At 30.8% G+C, this 27,878-nt stretch overlaps 1 protein-coding gene across 4 annotated transcripts in view; it reads right to left on the reverse strand.

Annotated features, from left to right (window-relative positions):
* Nucleotides 1–27,878, reverse strand: part of LOC130892100 (small conductance calcium-activated potassium channel protein) — a 157,649-nt gene that overhangs the window by 67,698 nt on the left and 62,073 nt on the right. For all 4 annotated transcript variants that reach the window (XM_057797356.1, XM_057797355.1, XM_057797346.1 and 1 more), the window contains exon 3: nucleotides 25,899–26,127. In XM_057797356.1, the coding sequence (XP_057653339.1) occupies nucleotides 25,899–26,127 (229 nt within the window). The remainder of the gene's footprint in view (nucleotides 1–25,898; nucleotides 26,128–27,878) is intronic.

Consider the following 27,878-nt stretch of genomic DNA (forward strand, 5'->3'; position numbering starts at 1 on the left):
TGGAATTTGGAAAATTATTTTTTTATAAATTATATTGTGAAAGGTGCAATCCGCCATATTCGCTCCGAGTGTGACTGCAGCGCCTCAGTGAATATGAAATACGGGAGGCTGTGTGTTTGAAGGTGATGTTATTTTCATCCTTCGATTCAATAAACGCTTGTATCTGAAATTATTATTATTATTATTATGTTATAAATATTGATCTAGTTTTACCATATCATTTTTACCTGTTCACGGCCGAAGATTCATTTATTTTTGGAGACCTGTAAATTGGAGGAAATATTGTTGGAATGTAGCTAGGAATAAACTTCTTATCTGATTTTTTTATCTCGAATAAAATGATCACTACAAATATAATCAATCATATGACTTGGAAACCCACGGTGATCTATTAACGCTAAATATTATATTTTTTATTAATTTTATCACAGTAACAATGAAACTGTTTGCAAAATAAAAATTTTTTCACTATAATTCATTTTTTTTTAATCATTACATTTTTATAATATTGAAATTTATTCATTTTAGTTTTACTTTTGTATAACAGAATTCCAGAAAAATGATTTACTTATACTAAACTTAACAATTTTACAAAGATTTAAAATACTCCGAATGATCATTTTTGATAACGATAAGGTTATGTAACTACTTACTTAAACCTTTTAACTGCAGCTATCCACCGATTCCGTTGATTTATTTTCAATGTAGCGGTTGGAAATTTATAAAATTTGCACTTACTTTTTCTGCTATTATTTTTACAATTCACTACACAATAACTCTGGTGACCATTTTTATTTACTTTATTATAATTAAAACAAACAAAAAAATTTAACGTGGATTTGTTTATAATTTCGGTTATAATAGCCTCCCGTAATGCTAAAAGTGACCACTGCGAACGCTTCAGTCGATTTAATTTCCCCTACCATGCCTTCCCTCACAGCGAATACGTGATAGTTACTTTCTATTCTTTTTATCTTATGACAGATTTACGATATGCATTGAATAGTTTGGGAAGTTATTTTGTCCATTACCATGTGATATTATAATCGTTACCCACAGAAAAAATAATCTCTGGATTAATATTATTTGGCAGCATCAAAACCATATTTAGGCTTGAGTATAATGATAAGTTTACAAAAACTAATTTTTTCTTGTACTTTTGTTCAGAAGGAATTTTTTTAGGAAATCCAAATAATATATATGGTACTGTTTATTGCGACTTGCATACTTGTCTTAAACGTAACAAAAATCTTAGATTCAAAAACGTCAAAATTATAATTATGCTTGCGATTTTCACAGGAGTAGAATTGGGGTTTATCGAGATGTGATTTTATCCTATTGCGAAGATTCCCGTCGTGTTAACTGTACTGTAATGAGTTTGTGGCAGAAGAAGGTAGCACGAAGGAGCACGAAACAAAGCAACAGTCAACTGAGGCATACCACCCAGAGCTTAAAGGGTTTAGAGAGAGAAGTAGAACTAACTATGCATACTGATGCAATGTAACCCTTTATCTTCTTTTATACCGTTTACGATTAATGTTTTTTTAACTACGAACCGCGGTCGATAATACTTTGATTTGGTTCAGAGCAACATTAGGAGGCGGCATAATGGTGTATAATGCTATCCACCAACAAATCGAAATTCTGTTTAGGTATGTATGGTGACCGTAGAAGAGTAATACATCGTAGTGAAGAGTAAGTATTAGTATTAGAGTAATAGTTTGAAGGGCTATTATTCATTGAAGAAGCTGGCGTTAATATGTTGTTAAGACCACTTCGTAGTATGTTCTGTGATTTGTCCACCATATTGGTTTTTAGTGATAACGAAATAGATATCCGCTTCTTTACTAAAAATCAAAATCATATCAATGGATATTTGTAGCAAATATTAAACCTGGTGGTTTAATTAATTCTGCAATTCCCCCGATGATCTTGATAAGGGCTCAGGAATTTTCTCTAGTATGACGAAATTATCAATGATTTATTATTGAGACAAACTAGTGAAAAAAAAGGGCTATACAAGTAAACTAATAATATATAATATCGTTATCGATGATATTGTGAATATTTAGGTTTCTCTATTATGAATAATTTTAATTATATCTTCAAATAAATGTCATTGTTAATCATCAACATTTTGTTTACGTTTTTATTAGGTTATTCTTGTATCTGTCTGTTTGTTTGGTTCAAAATTTGACATTGGTGGAGGTATTAGATTGAATTGATATAAATTGTGAACATTTACATTGGAAAGTGTAATGAGTCATTATATTTTATGCTACCAATAAAAATATTAGATCAAAAAATACATAAATCAAAAATTAAAAAAATGATCAAAAATCTCTTGTAATTAAGTGAGGTGGATTAGAATTTTAATAAAGAAGAATAAAGAGATTTTCTCAAATTATATAAATCTTCATTTTTAACAAAATATCTATTGGTTTGTTTCAAATACACAAATAAGGAAAAATAAGCAAGATTATAAGGATCATTGAGGAAGTAGTGAGTGGAATAAGTGTCCAATTAGTGGTTTTTAAATAGACAAAGTTGTGAAAATGAAAGGAGGGAAGCTAATTCAATTTTCATATTTACACACCATGTTGTTTATAAATGCCTATCCCTGAAATAGCTTTGCAAAGAAAGAGTACCCCTGGAAGAAGCTCACAAGAATTGACAAATGAATTCATTGTTGGAAATGGATTGGAAATTTAAAAAATGGAATGAAAAAATTGAAACCAAACTAGAAAACATTTCAAAACTACAATATCATGACGTCTAAAAAGAGTAGAGTATATTTTTTTGAATCTACAGAAACTTTCAATGGTTTATACTGCCAAAATATGATTGTAAGTAGGCAACACTTCAATAAAATACATATTTGCTCTTTAATTGTGGCAACTCAAAGCATTGAAGATTAATGAGCGGTTTCTTATTGGCAACGTGGCAATGAAACACCAAAGTGGACCAACTTTAATATATTTTCCGCGCTTTTGAATACTCATGTATTCATCGTCTGGTAAATTATTAAATTAAATAAGATTTTTGGTGATTTTGAATTGTATTAATTCTTGTAAGAATTTTTAAATTCATAGAAATGTTGATTCATTAAGCAATATTTATATCAAAGTCAATTTGAATATTGAATTTTGAATCCTATGAGAATATATTATAAAGTTAGTCCACTTTGGTGTTTCATTGCCACGTTCCCAATAAGAAACCGGTTCTATATATATATAAATATACATATACATATTTCCCTTTTTATCTTTTTATTAGTAACACCTTGTTTCCATTTATTTTATTACAGGTCATTTCATTAATTTTCCCTACATCACATTTTTAAAATCAGGAGATATATTAGTGATAAATACATCTCATTTGAAACAAATATATTTTCGAAAATACTAGATCGTAACTTTAATATCATTTTATCGACATTTAGTCCCAATCGCTCAACTTAAATTTGACAGGTAATAATATCGATAATTCAGGTTGTATTACTTTTCTACTTAATTTATTAAACAAATAACGAGTACAATCGAATTTTAAATTATAAAAAAATTCAATTAATATACCATTATTTTATCTGCACAACTCAATTGTTTCACAAAATACGAATTTCAAATGACATACCGATTAGATTTCGGAATAAGATAATGTTAAACGAAGAATTAGTGGTAAAATTCCATCATTCTGCGGTTTATGGTAATTGGATAATTGAATTCATAAAATATGCTGATTAAAAATAATAATGTTCAATTCAATTTATACTTATACGAGGTCATAAAATATTGATACATAGTTAGAGTTACAGGGTTGGCCTAATTTTATCTAGAAATTTCCATATTCTAGGAAGAATTCAACATAAGTAATTAATTGAAGAAAGAGATCATAAGAGCTGGTTCAGCCTCAATCTACAAAATGAAGAAGTGCTATAATACTTTGTATTTTCTCAATTAATCTCATGAGGAAATTTTGTACACATACCCGAGCTGAGCGATAGGTTGAAATAAATTTTTTATGATGCTTTTGGATCTCTTTTGTTATTTATCTTGGACTTGGATACTGCGTATTTATAATAATAATATAATAATCTTATAATTTTTAGCTTCATTTGTTATATTCAATCCTCATGTGGTACCGTAAACGAATAGATTGATTTTGGTTGTACCTTCTGTAAAATAAAATTCTCTTCCGTGATTTTCTTCCCAGCAACCAGAATATTTTTTTCGCTTTTATGACTATTTTCATTATATGAAACGGGTGATCAATTTGTATTACGAATATACTAGTATAAATTTCTTCAATGATTGAGGGTCTTGATTTTAGGTATTTTGGTAGAGAATTAGTTCCAAAAAACACGTAAAAATCAAAGTTTCGACCTACTTCAGTTCTTGTTGGTTTGCATTATTATAAAAATCAACAGATCATCTACAACATGAATATTAAAATGGAAACAAAAATCTGTTTCAACAACAGCAAATAATTTTTCTTTTTCTATAATTTAATATATGTAGCCATCAATTAAATTATTCGTAGTATATAGTATATATGTAGTAACTGAATACAAAGATTTAGTCGCGGAGTGTGTGAATTCTAAAATATATCAATTCAAAAATAGCCGAACCACTTTTGCAAAGAGATTGATAATAATTATCCTTATGTATGTTAATTAATATAAGAATATTATTCTCAATAGAAGTTTTATTCGGGAGGCTTGGATATTTTCCTAGAAGTGACAATGAAAAATTCGAAGAATAACAGAGTACCTTACAGAGCGGATCTTTTTAAGCGTACTTTTATACCAAACACCATAATCAGTTTCAAGGAAAGATATACACATAGTAGAAATTTACTCCACAAGAAATATAGAAATTATATATGTGTACTTGAGCTCATAAACCTTCATCTCACATATATACACACACATATATATGTGTGTCTCAAATTGGAATTGATAACATTACTATATTGGAAAGCGTAAGGAAAAAAGACAGTTAAATGAAAAAAAACGGCTCACATTTTAGAGCAGTCTGTCGTTTGAGGTCCACTTCTTTTTGTATAATTTTGTATAATAAGTTACTGTACTGACATTACTATTACTCCTATTTCAAATACGTTAGTTCTTTCTACATTAATTTATACTTCTTACTTCATGAAAAATTCTGGTCAATCAAATTTTTTGAAGCAAACAATTCTCGAAATCAAGAAATTAAATATAAAAATTGATTCACTCTATTCAATTATCTCTAACACAAAACACCAAAAATAATTCTGATGCTCATGTTTATTTGTAACTATCTTCTATATTTGAACAACCTGTCAGTTGTTTCAATATTTCAATAACCATTTTTGAACATAGTAAATTGAATAATTTAAAGCTATTATCATTCTCATATCTATTGAGACATGTCGCTTGCTGCAGAGTATATATTCAGGGATTATCTATTATAGGGAACAAATAACCAGTATTCCAGAATAGTTGGAAGGACTTTTTATTGAATTTTAATAGGAGAAATTATTTGGAGAAACTGTGCGAGGTCTGAAATTGTCGAGTATACACCGCAGTTTTTATATAATTTCTTATAGATAAACTTAAGGAAAATTGGTATTATTATGCCCGCTTTTGCACAGTTCTCTTTTTTTTCGGTGATTGATTCACAACTCATTACAAAAAATTTTGAAATTAGTGTTAATACATTCCATACACTGAAAAATTTGAAGAATTATTAGAAAAATATGACTCCAGGTCCTGTAGAAGTTCAATTCCCACTGTTGATGACGTACTGAAAGAATCTTGGTTTGTTTGCCGATAGCTCTGCAGATTTACTAGGTAAATTTTTTTGGTTCAATTTTCAGTCAAGACTAAGTACTTCCGATTTTTACTGTGGATATTGTTTGTGGCAATATATCAAGAAACGCTAGTTTCACTGAGCCAACTGAATACAAGGCATTATTAGAGGTTAAATGTTTGTTTCCACTATAGAAATTTCGCTGTGGAAGAATTGCCATCCTCCGCACAGATTGTGAGATTGAATTCAGGTTGTGATACTAGCTTAGCCAGGAAGTGGATAATGAAATTATAAATCTCCAAATATTGTAAGGTGATTCGAATGCCGTAACATAAAGACACCATTTGTAGCGACTGAATTTCGCTGAAAATCATATTCAAAATAGCCAAAATTAGTTAAACGTTATTTTCAAACATTTGATAACTATGATCCAGATAGTTTAAATTATCACTTGCATTACCTTAGATAATATAAAAAATTGTCAAGAAGGGCGCATTTAAAGAAAAAAGAAAATGACAAATCACATTTCCCGCAAAATGAATGCAATTATGTCTCAAAATGTTTTGGAGAGTTTCTTGTTGCCGTTTATTACATTGTTGGAAGAAGAGCAAATAAATTTTCAACAGGATAACGCGTCAATTGATACATCCGGCTATAATGAAAGCACTTTAATTAATTTAGTACGAAGTGTCCCTAAAAGACTGTTGAAGGTGATACAAAATGACAAAAGCTCTAATTATCGAAGTAAATTTACTTATTACAGAGAAAGACTTTCGAGCTTAAATTTCTTCACAGGGTTTCTGTTGTGTGGAGCCAATCTCAACAATAGTATTAAATTTCTTAAAACAATTGTAACAAATCGTTTAATTTAACATGAAATTATATCATTGTCACTGGAATTCCAAAATGAATGACAAACTAATTCAAACAGTTTTCTCCCCTTTAAGTTTAAATTTTTTACAGAAAAATATGAGAGATACTGAAAGTACAAAAAACGATGCTTTCTTTCCAGCAATGTATTATATAATATCTATCATTTTTCATTATGTTTATTTTTCTCATGACATGTCGTTTCACAGGTTTTACATACCTTTGGAAAACATGTAGAATAGTTGTGATAATCTCTCAATGAAAGTACAAAGATATTAATTAATATTCAATCATCACTTGTGAGAATAATTTATATCATGTAAACTCAGAAACGTTTACAAAACCTTGCGACTAATTTTGAACGTATGAAAAACAATAGAGCACATCTCTTTATTTTTTTAGAGGATATAAATATCAATATATTACAAAATGAAGATCATGTCAATAACTATACAAACATCCTTAGTGAACTCAACTAAGTCTCGATAATAAACAAATGTACACGAGTCCAGGGAAGAAACGGTAGCTGTGTTGATCATATATTTCTAAAAACACATTTAGATGAAAATCTTTATCTCTGTAGTGGAGAATATAGAAAACGATAGTCTCCAAGTATTGAGCTTGCAAGAAGCAGCAACATTTCATAGAGATTGTTCAAAAACATACGAAGAAAACAAAAATTAAACGGGAGCAGGTAAAAAGAAAATTCTGGACGATAGATGGGTTAGTAAAAGCAATTCACACAAAATGGACCTATACATTAAATAGAAAACAATATTCTGAACTGCATAAAGCAGAATATAGAAACTACATAAAACTCTCAAGCCGACTTATACAAGAAACAAAAACTAAACTATTATATTAAAAAAATTTATCACAAAACTGAAAAAAAATCAACAGATGACATTGAGGAACTATTAACAGATGAATTCAAATTAATAAGAGATGACCAACATAAAGCAGAAATCTTCAACAATTATTTCTCGGAAAGAAAGCAACACACTCAATCCTTTTTCCTCAGACCTACTAATAAGTACTATACAAACCCTAAACACAGGAAAATCTCCCGGATATGATGGTATTAGGGCTGAAACCTTTAAAAAAACCGGAGAAGAAATTTCCACACTTTTCTCTATTACAATAAATAAAATTTTTGAATATGGCATATGCCCGTTGAATTCCAATTGGCGATTGTATTACCAATCTATAAAAGAGGTGAAAAAATGAGACTTTGGAGAAAATTGTTGCTGATAGACTTAACGACTGATTTCTAATAAACAATTTGGTTTCCGCATTGCATGTCAACTCAGGTGCGATTGCCAACCCTGTGTATATTCTATCGAAGGCATCTGATACCATAAACCATTCTTTATTACTAGATACATTAGAGGACACAGGAGTGAGAGGAAAGCTATTTGAACGACAGAAAACAGTCTGTCCGTACAAATGGAAAAGTCAGCAATAAAAAAATTGTTACTTGCGGCGTTCAACAGGGCACACATATTTGATAAGGATACTTCACCCTGGATAGCCAAAGAGAGCTCTTCACCTTGCAGATGACACTGTGGTGTTTTATAAAGACACCTGTTGGAACACGTTGAGAATAAAAGCCGAATTAGATTTCCAAAACATTCTGAATTGGTTCGATCAGAAATGCCTAAGTGTGAACTATGATAAAGCAATATATACCGTTTACAACATATTAAAATAACTTACCTAACTATACAGAATTGAATATCTCAAAGTTATCAACGCTACCCAACCAATTAAATTTTTAGGGATAACACTCGACAAACAATTAAGATGGGGTTCGTATATATAACCACAAAACTGCAACGAATGGTATATAAATTCTATATTAGTTCTTTAACAAAACCTTCAATATAAATAGCCTGAAAACTCTATATCATCCACTTATTGAATCCCAACTAACATACGGAATACTTGGTGTGGAAAAAAGTCAATTGAGAACTTACTGTTCTACAGAAATTATTTACAAAAAATCGTATGTACCAGCCAGAACAACTTTTAAGTGTCAAGAGTCTGGGTGCCTTGATCTTAGACAATTATTTTTTACAATATCGTTATCACGGTATTCCAGAACAGAACATTTTCTTGCACATAAATATTCAACTAGACAAAAACAAAATCTAACTGTCAGGACCATCTTGTCAAAAAATACGAAAAGTCAACGCTGCTACACTTACTTACAACCCAAAGCTTATCACTCACTGAATATGAGAAACCTACTATTATATTCAAACTCATGGAAACTATTAAAGAAAAATTTAAATCATATATCAAAAGTAGAAATGGACAAAGTATAAATGAAATAATTGAAAAGTTACGCAATTAATAGCATATTAATCCCCCTTTTTCCCAGTACTTTACTCTCTGTTCCATTTTCATACATAATTGATAAAAATTGGAATAGATATTATCATAAGTACCCAGGTATTATTATTGTTTTGTATCTTCATTGGCTATTGATATATTAAAATCTGATTGATTGAATTGGTAACTCTACCCACAATATTTTTGATCCTGTAGGATTCCAAGTTTATTCATCCCTGACTTAATATTATAATGCTTATTTTTAATTTCATTTACCACTCCCTTTCATAACCGAGTGTTATAACTGGTACTTATAACTTTCATTCAAAACTTGTACTTTAGGGTGCAAACTCAGCTCAATGCATGCACAGAATACGGCTCTGATTTTGCAAATACGTTATATTGTGTTATTTTGGGTAACATTTTATCTATATACATATATGAATTGATTATAACGAGGCTAGATATGATGTTCAATTTTCCTTTTCAACTTGTCTTTACCTATATGATTATGCGTTTAACGAATATTCTGGAGTGTTTCAGAAACAAACAAAAATTATTTTGTAACCCTAAAAACCAGGTTTTGAAACAGAAACAGCATGCATGTAACTTCAAACCATCAATTATTTTATCTAACTATTCGAAGCTGCCCTGCCGCCAATCTATCTACTATAAAAATAAGCGTTTTGCAGCTGCTTAGTCTAATAAGCCAGAACGATCCATTTCAACGAAGACCTCTTTATTTTATTATAAATCTTTTCTAAAAAAAGTAGCAGGTTATATGATTGCTTCCAACAAACAAACACAAATTTTGTAGTACGGAACGCTACAAAGAAATTATAAAAGAAAATATGATTTTTCATATAAAAGTTACATCCGATCATTCAAATGTTTTGAACTTATGATATAAAATCTTCCTTCACCTAGCTTTTGATCTATATTCCAGTTTTGAGTTTTAATTAGGGCACAACAGTTAAGGGTTAGATAGCATTATCTGCTAATATGCACCAGTATATCTTGGTAACACCATTAATTACTGATCCATTTAGACATAATAAAATCAACCTAAATATAATTTTGTAAATATATGAAAATAATTATAATTCGAATATGTAAAATATATATAAATCTCTGTATAGAAGTTGAGGTATTTGTAAGCTCTCTGTGGACTACGCCCGTGGGTCACTTCAATCTGGTTCAGAGCATAAGAGGTTCTGGGGGAAGGGTATGTTGGGGGAACGACCCTTGTAACCTTATTGAACGATGAAGTGATCGGGTGACCAGTGAATGTTTACCTTTATGGGCATGTAAGTTCTACTTGGTTTATCTAATCGGAGCTAGAGATTTTATATTATGTTAGGTTTATTGAAGTTGTTTTACTATGATTCAGTCTAAAAGATTGCTGCGAATCTAATGAAAGTAAGAAGGAATAAATCTCTCTGAGATGGTTTATGTGTGTTTTTTTGTGATAAAACGCTTGAAGCATTGAAATTCATCTAATGATTGGTGATAAGAGGTCATCAATACGATAAAAAGATAGAACTGCATTAACGAACCATGAAATATCAAAAAAACACAAATTTAATTATAACTGCAACATATTGAGATGTGAGGATTGATTGGATGGAAAAATTAATTTTTTTTTTAAAACAAATTTCTATTTTTATTTTATTTTTATTTTGATGTTCATGATGTAGGTGATTTATTGATTAATATAAATAAGCAAAATGTCAGTGTCAATATCATATTTTGATATAGACTTAAAGAACAGTGGAAACGTCAATTTTTATCTTTCTTCCAAAAATTATTGAAAAAACTAATTTTAAAATAGAAGAGACCTAAAATCAAGAGCATTTAGAAGCATTAATATATCAGAAGGTAGGAGTATCAAAAATTGCATTCATCCCACCAATATCATTATAATAGATTACATTTTTTTCAGTTTTGTGACTTTTATATGAAAATGACATATAATAGGTCAAGTACTAAGTAACTTCATTTTTTAGTGTTTAGGTTAATCAGGTTAAAAATCCTCCAAGAACTCAAAGGTCACGATAGCCTTAAACTCTGTTATACACGAAATAATCCAAAACAACTACAATCAAAGTGTTACAATCTGAGCTGACTTCTCTCTAGTTGAAACCAAAGGACACAATGGTTGGACGGAAGCAAAGCACTGCAACCCATGGTTAAGTCTGATTAGCATGCGAAAAATGTAATGTATGTTTATTTAGTCGTAATAAAAAAGAATTCTTTTAAATGATTACTAACCAATGAACTATCCCATTATAAATTATGAGGATGTATAGTGCACAATTGAAAAGTCCGACCCAGCTTTGAATCAAAGAGAGTCCATGCTAATTAATCGGAACGGAGTAATTCTTCATCACGTTAACGAACGATCGCATTCTACAAGAATAACGGAAAATACGCTAGTGGGGTTGGCAAGAGTTTCAAAACTTGCATATTTACCAGATATTGCCCCATCGGATCATCGCTTGTTTTACTGACCAAATTTTTTTATTGGAAAACACTTCAATGATTAAAGAGTGCCTCAAAAGCGAGAATGTTTCGCTACATGAGTGTTGGGCACAAGTGGATGGAAACAAAATAGAGATAAAGAGTTATGTTTTATTTAAATAAATTAGTTCAACAATATATTGGAAAATAACATTAAGGATTACAAGACTTGATGATTTATGATTATCGGCAAGGGGCCATCATGTGTTTTCTATTTTGTACGCAACCGTACCCTCATTTATGCTTACACACCTTCTGTCAGTTAACAAGAAATTATACATTTTTCAATTTTTACCTTAAATGTACATGAAATGTAAAATGAAAAATTATATAAGCATAAAGATTCTGTGTTTTCTTTCCATTTTAATAAAACATAGCCACCTTTGTTAGACCAACAAATTTCAGTTTTTATTAACACAAAAACTGAAGACAAAACAATGTTTCTTGTTAAGAAAGTTCACAACAACAGTTCTCTTGTTCCATATTTACACTTCAATGTGATTAGAAGGTTTTTGGCCGCTTTAGGAAGAAAATCGTTTTACTTATAAACGAATAACCCCGTGCTTAAATGACTGAGGATAAATAACTGAGACATCATTATAAACAAAATAATACAACGCTCTTTGTTAATATCGATCCTAGTTCCAAACTAACCTAAAGTTAATTACAATAATCTTGTGAAGCTAGGTAGATACGTCTCTCTCCAGGGCCAATTTTAAATGAGAAAAGTAATTGGGTTAATCGAATATAAAAAAGAAATATTTTAGAATAGATCATCTTGGATTTGTCATCTCTGTGTTTTCTTCGAAGACAAATTCAATGAGATATATGGAAATTATAATATGCTTGTTATTGTGAATAATTAATAATTGCCCCATGGAAGAAATAATATCAACTATTCCAGAAAGAAGAGTTGATAACCAAATTTAAGAGTGTAAGTTTATACTGCGGAAAAATTCTTTATTTTCTGTTTACATCCGCAGGAAGGGTTCTGAATCAATTGCTTTCTAGAATGTTAAAATAACTAGGTCGAGGAAAAGGGGAAACATAAACATTCCATAATTTCTGCATAGATGAAAAGAGAATAGGACTTATCTGTTTATATCATGTGTTATTTATTGTACTAGTATCGGAACAAGTTATAAAATAAAATGGAATTTTAAATCTCTGTATCTCATTGGCATAAAATTGAACTAAAACCGTCATGAACGAAAGGAGAGAGGATCCAAACGTATCGATCAAAATTTGAGAGGTTCTGTCAACAAATTTTGCATACTTCGGATCGAATACTGGTAGAATACTAGTAGAGATAATAGTATCAAATCGTCGTTAATGTTCAAAAATGACGGTTTAATTTCTGTTGGTTGTATTCTGAACTATATTTGGTTATGATACCACTCCAATAAGACATATCAACTACGCAGACCAAAAACTGCCATTCTCCAGTTATATGGGTACTAAATAGAAATAGATTCGAGCTGTACAGAATAGTTATTTTCCTAACAAGTGCGGAAAGTCATACTTCCCCGCACGCGACTGCAGTTGTCCCGAACGACGCGGAGCGGAGTTCGGGCAAGCGGCCAAGTGCGGGAAAGACATTTTACGCATGAGTTAGGAACAGTATTTTTTCTACGACCGTATATACAAAAAAGTATACAAACCCATTTTTCAAAAATTATTTTATTTCAACAAACATAATAATATACAAAATTTTAACTAAAAACTACTAATTATTATAAATATTAATATTGAAAACACAATTTGTTGTATTCTGTAGACTAGTAAGAATTGCCGGCCCAGTAGAGTTATTTGGTTTCAACTGGAAGGTAGATAACGTCGGTGAGGATGGCATCGGTTGCAGGTCGCATAAAGATGACGATGACGGCAACAGTTTTAAGTCATTTGTAGTACAGAGAAACGTTTTACCATCGAATAGTGGGACCATAATGTATTAGATTTCAAAACCTTACTTAGGTCTGAAAAATACGCCAGAAATACCTCTTCCTCATAAGTTTTGGCCCCTTTCTCCTTATACCATGTAACAAAATGGCAGGTGACAGCTCGGAATTAGTTTCATTTGCAGCCTTCAAAATGGCTTCGGGAAGTTCTTCGACGGATGAATCAGTTAATATTATTGTATGGGATTCGGTTTAATGTGGTTTAATTTAGAAGAAGATTGTTCTTATTCGGTCACTTCCAAGACGTTTTGAACAACTTTGACGTTTTAGTAACAATTACACGCTTGGGTTGTCATAGCAACTGATACCAAACTCGGGTGGTTTGATAGTTGTTTCTCCTTTGAAGAATGTCACTTTCCCGCACTAGTGAGGGAAAGTGACACTTTCAAAACTAAAATGCGTGCGGGAAAGTGGGTTAAAATGGGTTAACTCAACAGTTCCCTCATGAAAAACATTCAACAAGCAATATGTATTAACTCTGCTTAGAACAAAATTATTTATTTCTCTTCTTTTCTTATAGCAGTCGTAGAAACCTCACAAGTACCACGGAACTCTACAGAAATTCAGTTTTATTATAGCAGGAGTGTTGCTTCACTCATTATTAATAGGTGCCTAAAGAAATAATACCTATCATTTAACATTATTACAAAAATTTCAAGGAGAACTATACATATACCTTACACCATAGAAAATAGTAAAGATATCTGTGCAACTAGGTATTCTATAGTATAAAATATTATTCAGATTTTTACTCACGTTAGAATGATGAGAAATAATTTATACACCTCCCCTAGTGAAAAATAAATGGAAACTTGGACAGAAAAATATTTTTAAATAAATTTAAAAGAAAAGTGAAAATCTAAATATGAAATATATGTTAAAACACGAACGTAAATTTTAGTTATACGTTACGTTTACTGTGCACAGCAGCCATAGCAATTATGATGAAATTAAAAAAGGGCACGTAGTCTTATCATTAAAGTTTGGAGCACAATAATAAAACAAGAGGTATGCTCGAGAAAAGGCAAAATCCTATGAGGATATTAAAAAGAGGAGTTATATTCAGGTCACTGAATAAATGCAAATGAATATTCTTTAAAAATGATGATGCACTACTGAGAAAATGAGATTAGTAGGGGATGACATGCTGAAATGATATATCTGGAAAATCTATGTATCAATAATTTCTTTTATTCTGGAATTTTTATCTAAGTGATGTAATATCTTATTTACAGAATATAATTGCGTTTTTTGGATACAAAGTACTTCCTGACTGAAGTCATTCATTCTGAACACACTGTTTACACTACCATTACACCAACACTCACAATTACACTGTCTGACGCGCGTTTCGATAACCAAGTTATTGTCTTCAGAGACTAAACTAAAATCTAATAACTTGACACACCTGTTTTATACTGAATTTTCCCATCAATGAGCCTTCTCGCGAAAAATAATTGCAGCGGGAAAACTTTTTCGGCAGGAAACTTCACATGGATTCCTTATCTACCAAACTACACATTTTCGGGGTTCGTTCATACATGTGTTTTTTAAATCAGACCTCAATATATCTCTTAGTCAGTCCAACAAATTTCCCGTCACAATCATTAGGTACAGATAATTTCATAGAAACCATTCTTTTCTAAAATTAGATAAAATACCGAATTCCAAAATTCCGAATTAGTTAAAAACGATTCAATATTCTGCTGTTCTTATTCTCCAACTTTTGTAAAAGTAGTCTAATCATAATTTGTGTGTTGACTATACTTCTTTTAATAGGGAAACTATTGTAATATCTCCCTTGAATAATTTTTACAAACGTACATGCAATTCAGAGCTGTATTTCAATATATTCATGATTTGTTTCTGCTTAATTTTAGTGAAAGAAGTATAACCAGTAAGGAAGATTGTCTTGTCTATTTAGGTAACAAATCATTGGTAAGCTTTCTCCATTCGAACGTATTAGCATTTGGACTATTTGAAAAATCCTAAATTGTCGTTAGATGTGCTCAAAATCAATTTTTTTTAAATAAACAATTTAAATCGTCGGTTTTGGTAACCTTGTTGATCAAAAAGTAGATTTTTGTTCTCTCCAATGATTTGAAAATGTGGCATTACAATATCCTTGGATATCTAATTGCTACATAATATTATTATAAATACACACACTGTTTGGAGTTTCATACATTCAATCTTCATTTTGATAACACTGAGTCATTGTTTAAATCTTCTTTTCAGAGATTTGATACAAGTTTTTTACTGTGAATCATTCTGTAATACAACAGGTTCAATTATTTTTATTTTACTTCCATATTATATTTCTTAGCGAATGATTAAGCATAAGATATATTGTAATTTTCCGAATTCTTCTATAATGTTCAGCCTCAATACCTGTAATGACATATTTTTCAATACAATAATTTATCCCATTTCTCATTACTCTGATTATTAATTAAGCATCTTTCGTTTCTCGTACCAATCTTGTGAATAGAATTACATAATTTTCTGCACATTCTCTTCTATTAGCACTGCACCGAAATATGCAGCTATTATCTTCATAGGAATGACTTTTTAAATTAATAAAAGTATACATTTTTAATATTTGATAGAAAATATTGAAGCCTTACTTTATACTGCGCGTTCGGTGTCTGTTTCAAAACCTAATTATCTAACTAGTCTGCAATACTGATGATAATACTGCTTTGATTGTATAACTTCATTTATAACTATTTCAAAAGATTAGCCTTTAAACAAAACTTGTATAAGTATAGAGATTCTGTTTTCAAATTTATTTTGATCATTTGTCATTGTTCATATGAATGTACCTCAAAGTATGTTTATTAAGTACTTTTACTTTAGTTCTACAGATGATAATAGAGTTATCGAGAAGCAAAATGTTACAATTAAAACGTGAAATATCTAATGTATAAATTTGTCAACATAATATATAGGTTTAAGTAGGTACACCAATACCATTCCTTCTTGTTCACCGCATAGGATTTCATACAACCAAAAAAAGAACAGATTAATGGATATTCAAAAATACAGTTATAACTTATGAAAGTGAACCAAAAAAGTTTGAGACTTGATATCGAGTGTTCCTGCAGTTACTTTTTGTTATTGAACGATATATTTCACTGCATACTAAAAATTCATAGATAAGAGTTAAAAACTAGTGGTGCGGAAAAAGCGATATATTTGTGAAGAAGCAGTGGCCTATTTCATTTGAATTGTATCAAGATAATTTCTTATCATACATATTTTCGGATGGAGGGCTTGAGGTATTATTCTTTTCTATATGCTGCATCTTTAGTTAGATATTTTCTTTGAAATCGTAAGCAATTCATGAAATAAAGTGAAAATATTATATTCTGTAAGCTTCGTAAGCTATTACTGAGTTCAATAATGAGAAAGTACCAGTGGGATCAATCGTAAATTTTCTACGTCACAATAAGTGTATCCCTCGAATCATGTGTGAAACAGGTTTGTACTCACAATGAAAATTTCTTTCTTAGATGTACATAAAAAGACTGTTTCACTTTAAGGAAACCATTCTCTAGATTCTTTCAAATTATAAAAGCAACAATTAAAACTTAAGATATCCTGAAGTATATTTATTACATCCAATTTGAAAAACACATTAAATGTAGGCAATAAGTATGACTTCAGAGTTTCAGAGAGATTACATTTCTCAAATTTAACAGCAAGGAGGCCACTATAGAATGTACTTAAACATGTTATGGTAAACATGTTTAAATATAACAATGATTGAATTAATAGACTATCTTTTCCAAAACAATCACTGTAGCTGTTAAGTGGTATTTGATTTTGAAAACCAAAACGGATTTATTAGTCAAATTAGACCAAAAAATAAGAATGAAGCTACACACATTCTCAACTAGCTAAATCAGTAAAATTGTTTAAAATATAATTAAAAAAAAAATTGAGAGAAATATAATCATGAAATTATCTATTATTAAATATTTTTTCCTATAAGCCACCGTTTCTGAGATATAACGATTCAAAAAGTTGTGAAAGTTGTAATCGTCATAATATGCATGAATACGCTACGTATATATATCTCTAGAGTTGTAATAGCTCAACATCAATCGGAGATCTATTCATCAAAAAGTTAGTTGGGGGTAAAATAACAGTTTTCAAAATGTTTGAAAATGTGCTGAAGTTTTTAAAAACAATAACTCGGCATTACCTTTCTTCTTTCTATGTCCGAGCTCCTCAAAAACTACCTGCTTAAATAAGTATTGATATGCATGTTTCGTTCAAAATGCTAAAAGTAAAGGACAAGTTCAATTGGCTTGTCTTCCTTCAACCACAGTTGCTACTCATCAACATCTTTTTCGGGTATATTACCAAGTTCAAGTCGGGGTTGAAAGTTGGTCGGTCAACAATACATTAGAACCCGTTCAAACTTTACTCCCACCTGCGCCGGAAAAACTGCTAAACACAATTTTTTGTATATGCAAAAAGGAATGCAGTGCTAAATATGGTTGCAAAAAAGTAAAACTCTGATACTGAATCACCAAAAATGGAGGATCTGTTTGATTCTAACGACGGGATATGCGATACATCCCTATTCACGTAATTTACATGCACTCAGAATGAAGATGAAGAAGAAGAAAAAATTGAAATTTACGACTCGGACGAATCATTTTACTGATTTTTAGCTTGGTGGTAATTTATGTAAGGTCTATTGTCTAAATTAACCGCATTATAACCTCATTATATTACATAATACTTGTATATTCGAATTATTGTGTATGTGTATTCTTTGTTTCGTAAATTTTACATGATATAATTTAGTATTACATTGATGTTCATTGTATTTATTGAGAAGGAAAAGAAAAATACATCAAAGTAAGCTGATACTGCTGAAAATATGCTTACATTCAATGAAATGATACCCTGAATTAAATTCGTTGACTATATTTGGAATTGAAAACAATCTAATGAAGGTTTGTAGGAGAATGTAATTCAATATTACATTACCGAAACGATGGTTGCATTACAGACAACCAATCAACATGTGAAAATATTAGCTCCATTGGTGCGTTACTTCATATATCTTCACGGAATAAATAATTTCCATCGACTAATTGGCCATTAGTTTTATCGTGTCAATGATTATCTTTGTAACCAATATTACTAACACTCTATAATTCATCAAGCTATAGGAAAATAAATAGAAAATTATCATTTAAGAAAGCTAGAGATTAATTGGAAGTAGATTGCTTACAACTTGATAAAAATGAGCATACAGTTGATTCTTTTAATTTCGGAGAGCATAGCATTCTTCCTTGTATTGCTTTTTTTTACTGACGAATTCTAATCTCACCACGAGATTTTTATTTCAAGGAAACACTTCTAAGATTTCCCATTTAATTTTCACTAGAGCCGCACTCAATTCATTTCTACTAGTTTATCCAAACTCAATGCTTTTAATTGTATTGAAAAAAGTGGGCTCAACTCTGTTCCTGTGGCACATTCAATTCATTTGAAGAAGACATATAAGAATTAAAATAAAGTGTATCGAACACCCACAAGGTTGGAATTGAGAAAATTTGTAAAAGCTCCGCCAAAAATATTTGTTTCCATTTGTGAGGTGATTCTCGCGGTTCTGCCAACGATGAAAAAAATTTCTGGAATGAATTAGATACGTCGTAGAAAAGATGTTACGGTGCAACGATTTTTAGTGTCCAAATGTATGGCCTTTCCTCCCTTATAATGAGAAATTATTTTTACCCTCAAGTGCAATATCATTATTTGCACATTCCAGCGTACAAACGGATCACATGCACTTATTTTGGGTAGCTCTCAGCTTATAAATATACTTCATTTTTCATTAGATTTTTATCAGACTGAAAGTATAAATTTGTTCAATTATAAGCAGTAGATGACGAGATTTCAATGGAAGTATAGAACCTGATAAACGTGTCATATTCAGAATGCAGACTAACAGTTTTTCACAACTGTGTACTTCATTAATACATTAAAGAGACATTGAAGAATAGAATGAGAATATTTCTACAGACACACGGCTCTGTGGATGTAGTTACAATCATTTCACCATTTTGTAAATTCCTTTCCTAAAAGTTCACATTGCCATATGGAATTGCAGATAAGAGTTTTAGTTTCCTGTGTTCCATGTAAATTTATTTTCATCTGACTTTGAAATATATTGCTCTCAATATTCAACATATTTTTCTTCTGTCTTTAACTATAATAAACGATATTTTATAGATGTTATCTACCTGATATTGATTCATATAGTTATATTTTGAAACCTAACCAGGAAAGTGGAATAATAAAAAATACTTTGATGGCAGTGAAAAGAAGCGGCAACTTTTTATTCCTTGTTCGGTTCTTTACACTTTTCTTTATTCTCAGGTTCTTGCTTTGAACAATAAATTTTTGTGTTAAATCAAGTGAGTATCTGAAAAACTCCCATTTTATATAAAATGGAATGTTTTTTATAAGCATTGACGCTTTATGACACCTTGCTCCAATATCTTGTTATTCACAAGCTTTGTAGACAATTTAACATGAGAGGTGACTTTTTATCCAATGGAAGATTTGATTTAAAAGGATATTATTAATCAAGGCAAATAATCCAATATTATTCGGAGAGACGTTGAAATCGTTCGTGATATTCTCATCACAACAGATGACAATCATGAGTTTGATACCTTCCTACTTTTCCAAAGAATTTAGACGCTCCTTGGATATGAATATATAATTATTATGATTTATAAATTGAAGAATAGAAACAAATCGAGAATATAAGGTAGTTTTTACATTTTAATATTTTGGAAATCGGTATGTTAAATAAGAGAGAAAAATTTGGAGAAATTTCCATTGCTAAAATATGTCCCCATATTTTTGAAAATGTATTTTAAGGTTTAATATGTCCAGTAAATAAACAATTTGCTGAGATTGCAAACGAACTGATTTTGGCAGTTACGTTGCATTACAATAGTCATAAAAAATTTTATTTATTTTATTTTATATAGATGCATTCAATGTGTTCAAAATAACATTGAATGCAAATTAAGTTTATGTCCCAATTTTACGATATATTTATATTTATTTTTATAAGTTTTAGGAAAAATGCTAGTTAAAAAAATGTATTTTTAAGACTTATAGACATGTTGATAATCTTGTAATATTTTCTCTACAAAGTCAACATATTGACACGATTACACAAAAAATGTTGCCTTGTCCGACTAGTGAATCTTTCTTTTTCCAATTTCCATCTGTGTCCTCGAAGCCGATTATCAGTGACCACATTAAATATGTTTCTTAAGTTACCATAATTGAAATTTAAAATACGATAGGTGATTATCATATCGCCACGAAGACGACGTTGTTCAAAGGTCGGTAAATCGACGCTGAACTTTTTCGAGAAGATCTTCTATTTCCGGACACACCACACGGTTCCACAATACTCCATAATTGGGTGAATATAAGTTTTATATGAACGAGTTGAATTATGTAATGATATCCTTCCGAAAGACTTGCGGAGGAGATACAGCTTACTTTTTGCTTTGTTTAACTTCATTTAAGAAGTATGTATGTCTCGGATTGTTTTTGCCTAAGTAAAGAGTTACACACTTATCTGCATTAAGAGGCAACATTCAGTCTGAGCACCATTTAGAGATCGAATCCAAGTCCTCTTGAAGATTTATATGAAGAGATGAATCAGCGAATATTTTCGAATCGTCGGCATAGAAAACTTTGTTGCATTGAGAATATGAAATTGGAGGTCACTTGTGTATATTATAAATAAGAGAGGACCCAGTACCGATCCCTGCGGAGCACCGCTTAATACGGGTTTCTCAGCTGAAAAACAATTTCCCACTTTCACACAGAACTTTCTATTTGTTAAGATTGAGTCAATCCACTCCAGTAGATCACCTCGTATGCCAATATGTTCCAATTTATACAGTAATCTTCGTTTTGGCACTCGGTCGAACGCTTTCGCAAAATCTAGGTAAATGATGTCCGTCGGGATTTTCTTGTCTAAAGATTTTGTCCATTCATTAACACACCAAAGTAGATTCGTCATTTTGAACGTCCTTTTACAAATCCATGTAGTTGTTCAGGTATCAGTTTTTCGATCAAAACAAATTCATTGATATATTCTGAAATTATAGATTCCATAACCTTACAGATGATTGGTGTGAGGCTAATGGGGCGATAGTTCTTGGGGTCAAGTTTATTGCTTTTCTTGAAAATTGGTGTTACCGAGGCTGTTTTCCAGATAGGAGGTAGTACGTGTGTATTAAATGACAAGGACATTATTATAGACAGAGGATGAGTGAGAGCATTACAACATCTTTTTAGAAATAGAGAAGAGATTAGATTAAGACCGGGAGAAAAGTTGTTTTTTAATTTTTGAAGGTGACATTTGACAGTTTTATGAGTAAAATGAAGTTACTCTAAGGATGAAATTACTCTTGTGGGCAGAATGTCGGGTAAATTATTTTTGATATTTTCAGTAGAGAAAACCTTAGACAAAGTGTCTGTCAAAACTTCGGCACTGTCAGTGTCATTTTGACAAACCATGCCTTCATCTTTTTTTATTAGAGGAATGGATGTTTTTGATGACAATGATGATCGAATGTATTTGTATAATTTTTTATGATTGTCGCTGCATACTATAGACTCTTGGTACACTTCCTTTATAGACTTTTTTAAATCTGTGGCAAATTTTTTTGTGAATTTCAAAATCAGCTTGACTGACCGTGCGCGTGTACTTTCGCCACAATTTGCTTTTATATCTAATCAAGGAGATTATTTCACCATTGATCCATGGTTTTACTTTATTTATGTACACCACTTTCCTGGTAGAATACTTGTTTTTAAGGTCCGCAACAGTAGTTGTAGATGTATCCCATACTACAGAGGAATCCAGTGAAACATCTAAATTTTGTGCCTAATCAATACTAGCTAGGTGGCGGTTCAGGTTATTTCAAAAGTTGTAGCATTATTGTTTTTAGATGGCAAGTCAACATTAAATTGTATTTGGCTTGTAATGACTGCATGATCAGAAATACCTATTGGTGAGCCTATCACGGGCTCAGTCAGTAGTTGTTCGTCATTTGTAAATAATAAATCTAGGGTAGATGGTATATTATTGATTCTTAAACGTATTGGTTCGATTATCAGCTGGTTAAGATTAGAATTTAGGACAAAGTCTATGAACCGGTTCTTAGAATTTAAGCAATCCGCAGGTGCCACAGTAATTGTCCAAGTAATTTCTCGAAAATTAAAGTTGCCGATGATGACAACATTTTTGAGAGTAGACAAATACTGTTGTTTTTCGATGAGTGATATGTCATCAGCTAGTTGAGAGTCTCCAGGTCGATAAACACACACTATGTGGAGCTCAAATGAAATTGAAGAAATTTTTAAACTTAATAGTTCCATATTACTGACAGAGACATAAAGAGGATTAACAGCAAAATGCTTTGTTATAACTGAAGACAAGTAAATACATACACCCCCTCCGCGACGATTCTTTCGGTCACATCTATACGGAGAGTTATCTATTATATCATACATTGAGTCAGGATCTTTTGATGTTAAACAAGTTTCGGAGATAAGGGTTTCAAAACTTGTGTAATACATAACAATTCATTGAATTTAGAGTTAAGAGTAGCCAGATTCTTGTGTAAGAGTAGCCAATCGCAAAAACAGGACTCTGCAATAACATCGAAGAAATTTTACAATCTTTGGGATCCTTTGTATATATTTTCTAGAAAAATCTCATTCACCATTTTGTGTCCTTAAATCAAGTTCTGTGTGTAGTTCTTTTAAACATTTTTCCGCTGAAATTGCAGAAAAAAAATTATAGGTACAGTTCCTGTTTTATAATATTCAGGATATTAATATACATACATTGTAGAGTAACAAATTTTTTCCTTTTTGATCTCAATTATAACTTTGCGCCTGGTATCGACAATCCTTGATGCCAACATACAGTTGGGCTTATCATAATTTCAATTAAAAGTTTATATAGTGGAATCGGTGCAGGTCTTCCATCACATTACCCAATCTACGATGTATCGAACAAATATTTTCTACATACTATATTCCTTTATCAATAGAAATCAAACATAACCATATATAAGAACGATTATCTTGTTCAAAAGACCAACTACAAGATATACGTAATAGTTTCTTTGAATTGATAGTAGTAATCGTAAAAGACAACGATATAATTGACGCAACGTGAATAACTGACCATATTAAAGTTTGATTTTGATGTGAGTTTTGCTTACTGTGTTCTTTTGAGCCAATTTTTGGATTGAACGTGTATGTATTGTTAAAATCAGTTCTTTTAAAAACTAATTTGATTTGATTTGATTTGTATTTAATATTAAATCGGTAAGTACTAATGCAATACATCAACAACATGTAAACTTTCAACATTTTATATTAACCAACAGTTATTTACAGAAAATGGCTAGGAAACAGCTTAATTAACGAGCAGAGGAGTTTGTTGTGAATTTGATTGATATTTTGATATGGAAAAAACAAGAGCGGTCCTTTTCAACCTCTTTCATCTATTCAGGAGGTGTTATAATAAAGTTTACATCTTTTTAAGAACAATTCTATTCATGTTATATATTATATATCTCCCAACACCACTCAGTAGAATACCTCGATTAAAACTAAAACACGGAATGTACCCGAGGGAACCAAAATGGTAGTACGGAATACCTTATATAAAATATCTAAGCAAAGTAAGGAGATAAACAATAATGCAATAGCGTCCCATGTTCTTAACCATTAGATTAAAGTCAGCTTAAACTTCGAATAAAATCAAGAAAAAGAAGATTGGGAACAAGAAGAAATGATATAAATGATTCAGTTGTCATTCGGGAACCAACCACAAAGTGGTTTCAGATTTCTTTTTGTATAACTTAGTTCTTCACTATCTACGTGCTCCCCACGCCAAAGATCGTCTTTATTAGGGTTACTTTTGTTGTACATCTATGTTATCAGTTCAAAATGACTCAAATAAATTATTTAAGTAAAATACCACATATTCTTAGTTTGCTCTACCTATATATCATGTTGAAGCATGTTCTCGTTAGCCAACAATGTTCATTTTATCGCTGTTATAAAATGTATGTAGCACAATACTCAGTTATGAAAGTTTAGTACAAAATAATAATTTTCAGTGAAATATCAATGAGAGTCAGGTATTATAGCCGGTTTCCTTGCATCTAATTAAATACCAAAATTTATTGGTGTACATGTATCATGTAGATAAGAAATTGGAACTATGGTGGAAAATGGGAATAATGAAAGTAGTTAAGGAGGAGTACTTTGGATGAAGTGTTTTTGGCTGTTCTATTTGAAAAACTTATACATTTTTTATTAAGATTCAATAATTTAATTATGCGCATGCTACGAAGCAAGTTTTGGGTAGTTCATAAACACAAGCATTGTTGCGAAGAAGTTTTCATAGCATCATGCAATACGAATATTTTGCATAAGTATTGTATTTACTCTCAATTGTGATAAAATTGGTCATTAACACAGTGGTAAAATGAAGAATGCATTTACTATAAAAATTGTGTCAAGGGATAGGGATGAAAGCAGCCTGAAGATCATTAGCGATATTAGATACATTGGGTGACATAGCTAAGCACAAAACAACTATTTCACCTAGAGAATACTTCGAATTACAATTGAAATTGCTCAGATCTATCTGAGAAAAATATGCTCGTGATAAAAATATTTGGCTCCAACGGTTACAGCCATAAAAATTTTATTATCCATCCACCTTTTGAATCGTATTTTGATGATTTAACATCAGATTTCGTTACAAAATCCTGGTGCTTTCAAGTGAATCTTCCAGTTTTTGTAAGAAGATAAATTGGGCCAAGGCTATATCAGAAGAATAGCAAAACTGTATAATATGGTGCGGTTTCGAAGTGCAAAATACAAGTGTTCTATTGCTCCACTATCTTGCACTATCTGAATGTGAAAATAATTTCTAAAGCACAATATAATAACAAAAGAAAATAAACTCCACCTTTTATGGATTTTATTCAATTGTTCCATGGGTAATATTTGGAAATATTAAAGTATTTTAGATATTGGAGTATATAAATAATGAAAAATATTGATTTTTATAGATATGACACCAGAGAGTGTAGTTGATATACAGGTCTAGACCAACGTATTTGAATGAACTTGAGTTGATAATTCCGAATATTAAACTCGAAGAAGAGAAAAAATATATTCCAATCTCTTATTATAGATAGTTGTCAATAACTTTTTGATTTTTTATCGATTATTAAAGAATGGTTTGTAAATTCCAAAATTAAAGTAAATATAATACTTTAGCAAGAATATAAACAAGAAAAATATGTGGTAGTGTCTAACTTACCGGCGCGCTAAGGCAAGGACAGGTGCAATGATGAATGGAGCGAATGCTCTCCCGAGACACCGACCGAACAATTTTCAGGTTCGATGCAAGTGTTTGCGAGGTTCTGCGTTCAAGGATTCCCCTAGGAGATGCTGACGTATAAGGCGCTAGTTGAAATGCATTGGAGGAACTTCTATTTCTTGTTGGTACGTTCGACGAGAGGTTCTGCTTGCACCCCTTCACGTCTAACCTGAAAAATAATGGAAACAACGAATTTATATAATGTTAACTGATATCCATGAAATAAAATATGAGGTTATTAAAGAGCATAAATAAAATGGAATAAAACATATAGAATAGGAAACGAAAAATCAATAGTCGGAAAATTCTGTTATTCCGTAGCATATGTATTTATACTTTTTTAGTAGATATAATATTCCTAAATTTAATAATACCATGTTTGGTGAGTCTCTGATTTCCGACTTACGGTTTAATATAATCAAATACCATGGAACAAACAATAATTTGAAACTCATTATTCATTTACAATAGATGTTCAAAGTGAAAACTTTGGCTACCTATCTTAATCTAGGACTTGGCCAATTATGAATCATTTCAAGAGTTGTATTTTGTACCGCGTCTCTGATTCGATCTCCCAGTTCTTGGAGAGTTTGAATTGAATCTTACTAAAATCACTTAGCCCCAGTAGCATAACGAGTTGGAACACCATCGTATTGGAACCAAATTTCTTCCAATAACTGTGAATGATTAATACGATGGAAAAGCGAACGAATTAATATCTATCAGCGTTTAATATGCTTTCATAAAAAGGGTGCAAGTATTATTCCTCTAACTATTCCACACCAATTTTTATCTTTTGGAGATAAAGTTTATGAAATCCTTCTATTCTATGCGATTTATGAATTATTATCCGACCATTACCAGCAATCATGTCGATTAACAAATCCGTTCAGGCAATATGATGCTTCATTAAAAAACACAGTGGTACTTATAAATGTCGAATTAATATTCCATTCATAATTGTTTCACAAAACTGTAGTCGTTTATCGGGATCATCTTCATTTAATGCTTAGTGTAATTACACTTTATAAGCAAGAAATTCATATTTTTTAGTATCTTACAGATGTCTTACTAATATGGTAATTTATTACAAGTTCTGATATTGAATTGTTAGATTCTTCCTGTACACAAATTTGCAATCCCTGTTTCATTTAATTTTCTTTTGTTTCGAGACATTTTAGGCAAATTCTGGTAGGATGTGTATCATTAAACAAATCAGCGGCTTCTTGTAACGATCTCTCTCAATTTCTAAACCCAAGAATCATCAATAAATTATTTATTTTATGGCCACCTAGTTCCGACACGATTAATAAAGTATTAATTTGAAATATCTTGTGAAATCAAATCTGATAAAACAAGTGAAACAAACTTGAGTTTCGAAATTAATTGTTCGAATGAAGCTATTACAATTACAAATTGGAAATAAATGTGATTTGACAAAAATATCAAAAATGACTAACATTAATAATAGTACTTAAAAATGAAATTGCTGTTTTTAAACCGTAATTCGGAAGCCACAGACCCCCAAAAATTAGTATCAGTAAATTCAGATTTATCATATATAATAAAAAGATTATACATACATAGTGATGCATTTAAAATATTAATCAATAACGTCAAATCTAAAAAAATTCATTATATAGTATATATAATATACAAAAAGTTTTTCTTAAAATCATAATTAAGCCACAATTCGGTGTTTTTACCCAATATGTGTATGTGTTTTCATTTAGACTTTAGTATATTGAATTTATTCCTTCTATTGTTACTTGGTTCAGCTCTGCAGATAACTGGTCGAATTTCGTTCGTAATTCCAATCTGAATACCGCATTCAATTTATTCCTTCAATAAATTCTGATCACATTTTTCGAATAATAGTAATATAAGTTTTGGAAATAATTAGTCATCAATATCTTCCCT

This window comes from Diorhabda carinulata, chromosome 1, assembly GCF_026250575.1.
Source record: "Diorhabda carinulata isolate Delta chromosome 1, icDioCari1.1, whole genome shotgun sequence".
Taxonomy (NCBI): Eukaryota; Metazoa; Arthropoda; class Insecta; order Coleoptera; family Chrysomelidae; genus Diorhabda; species Diorhabda carinulata.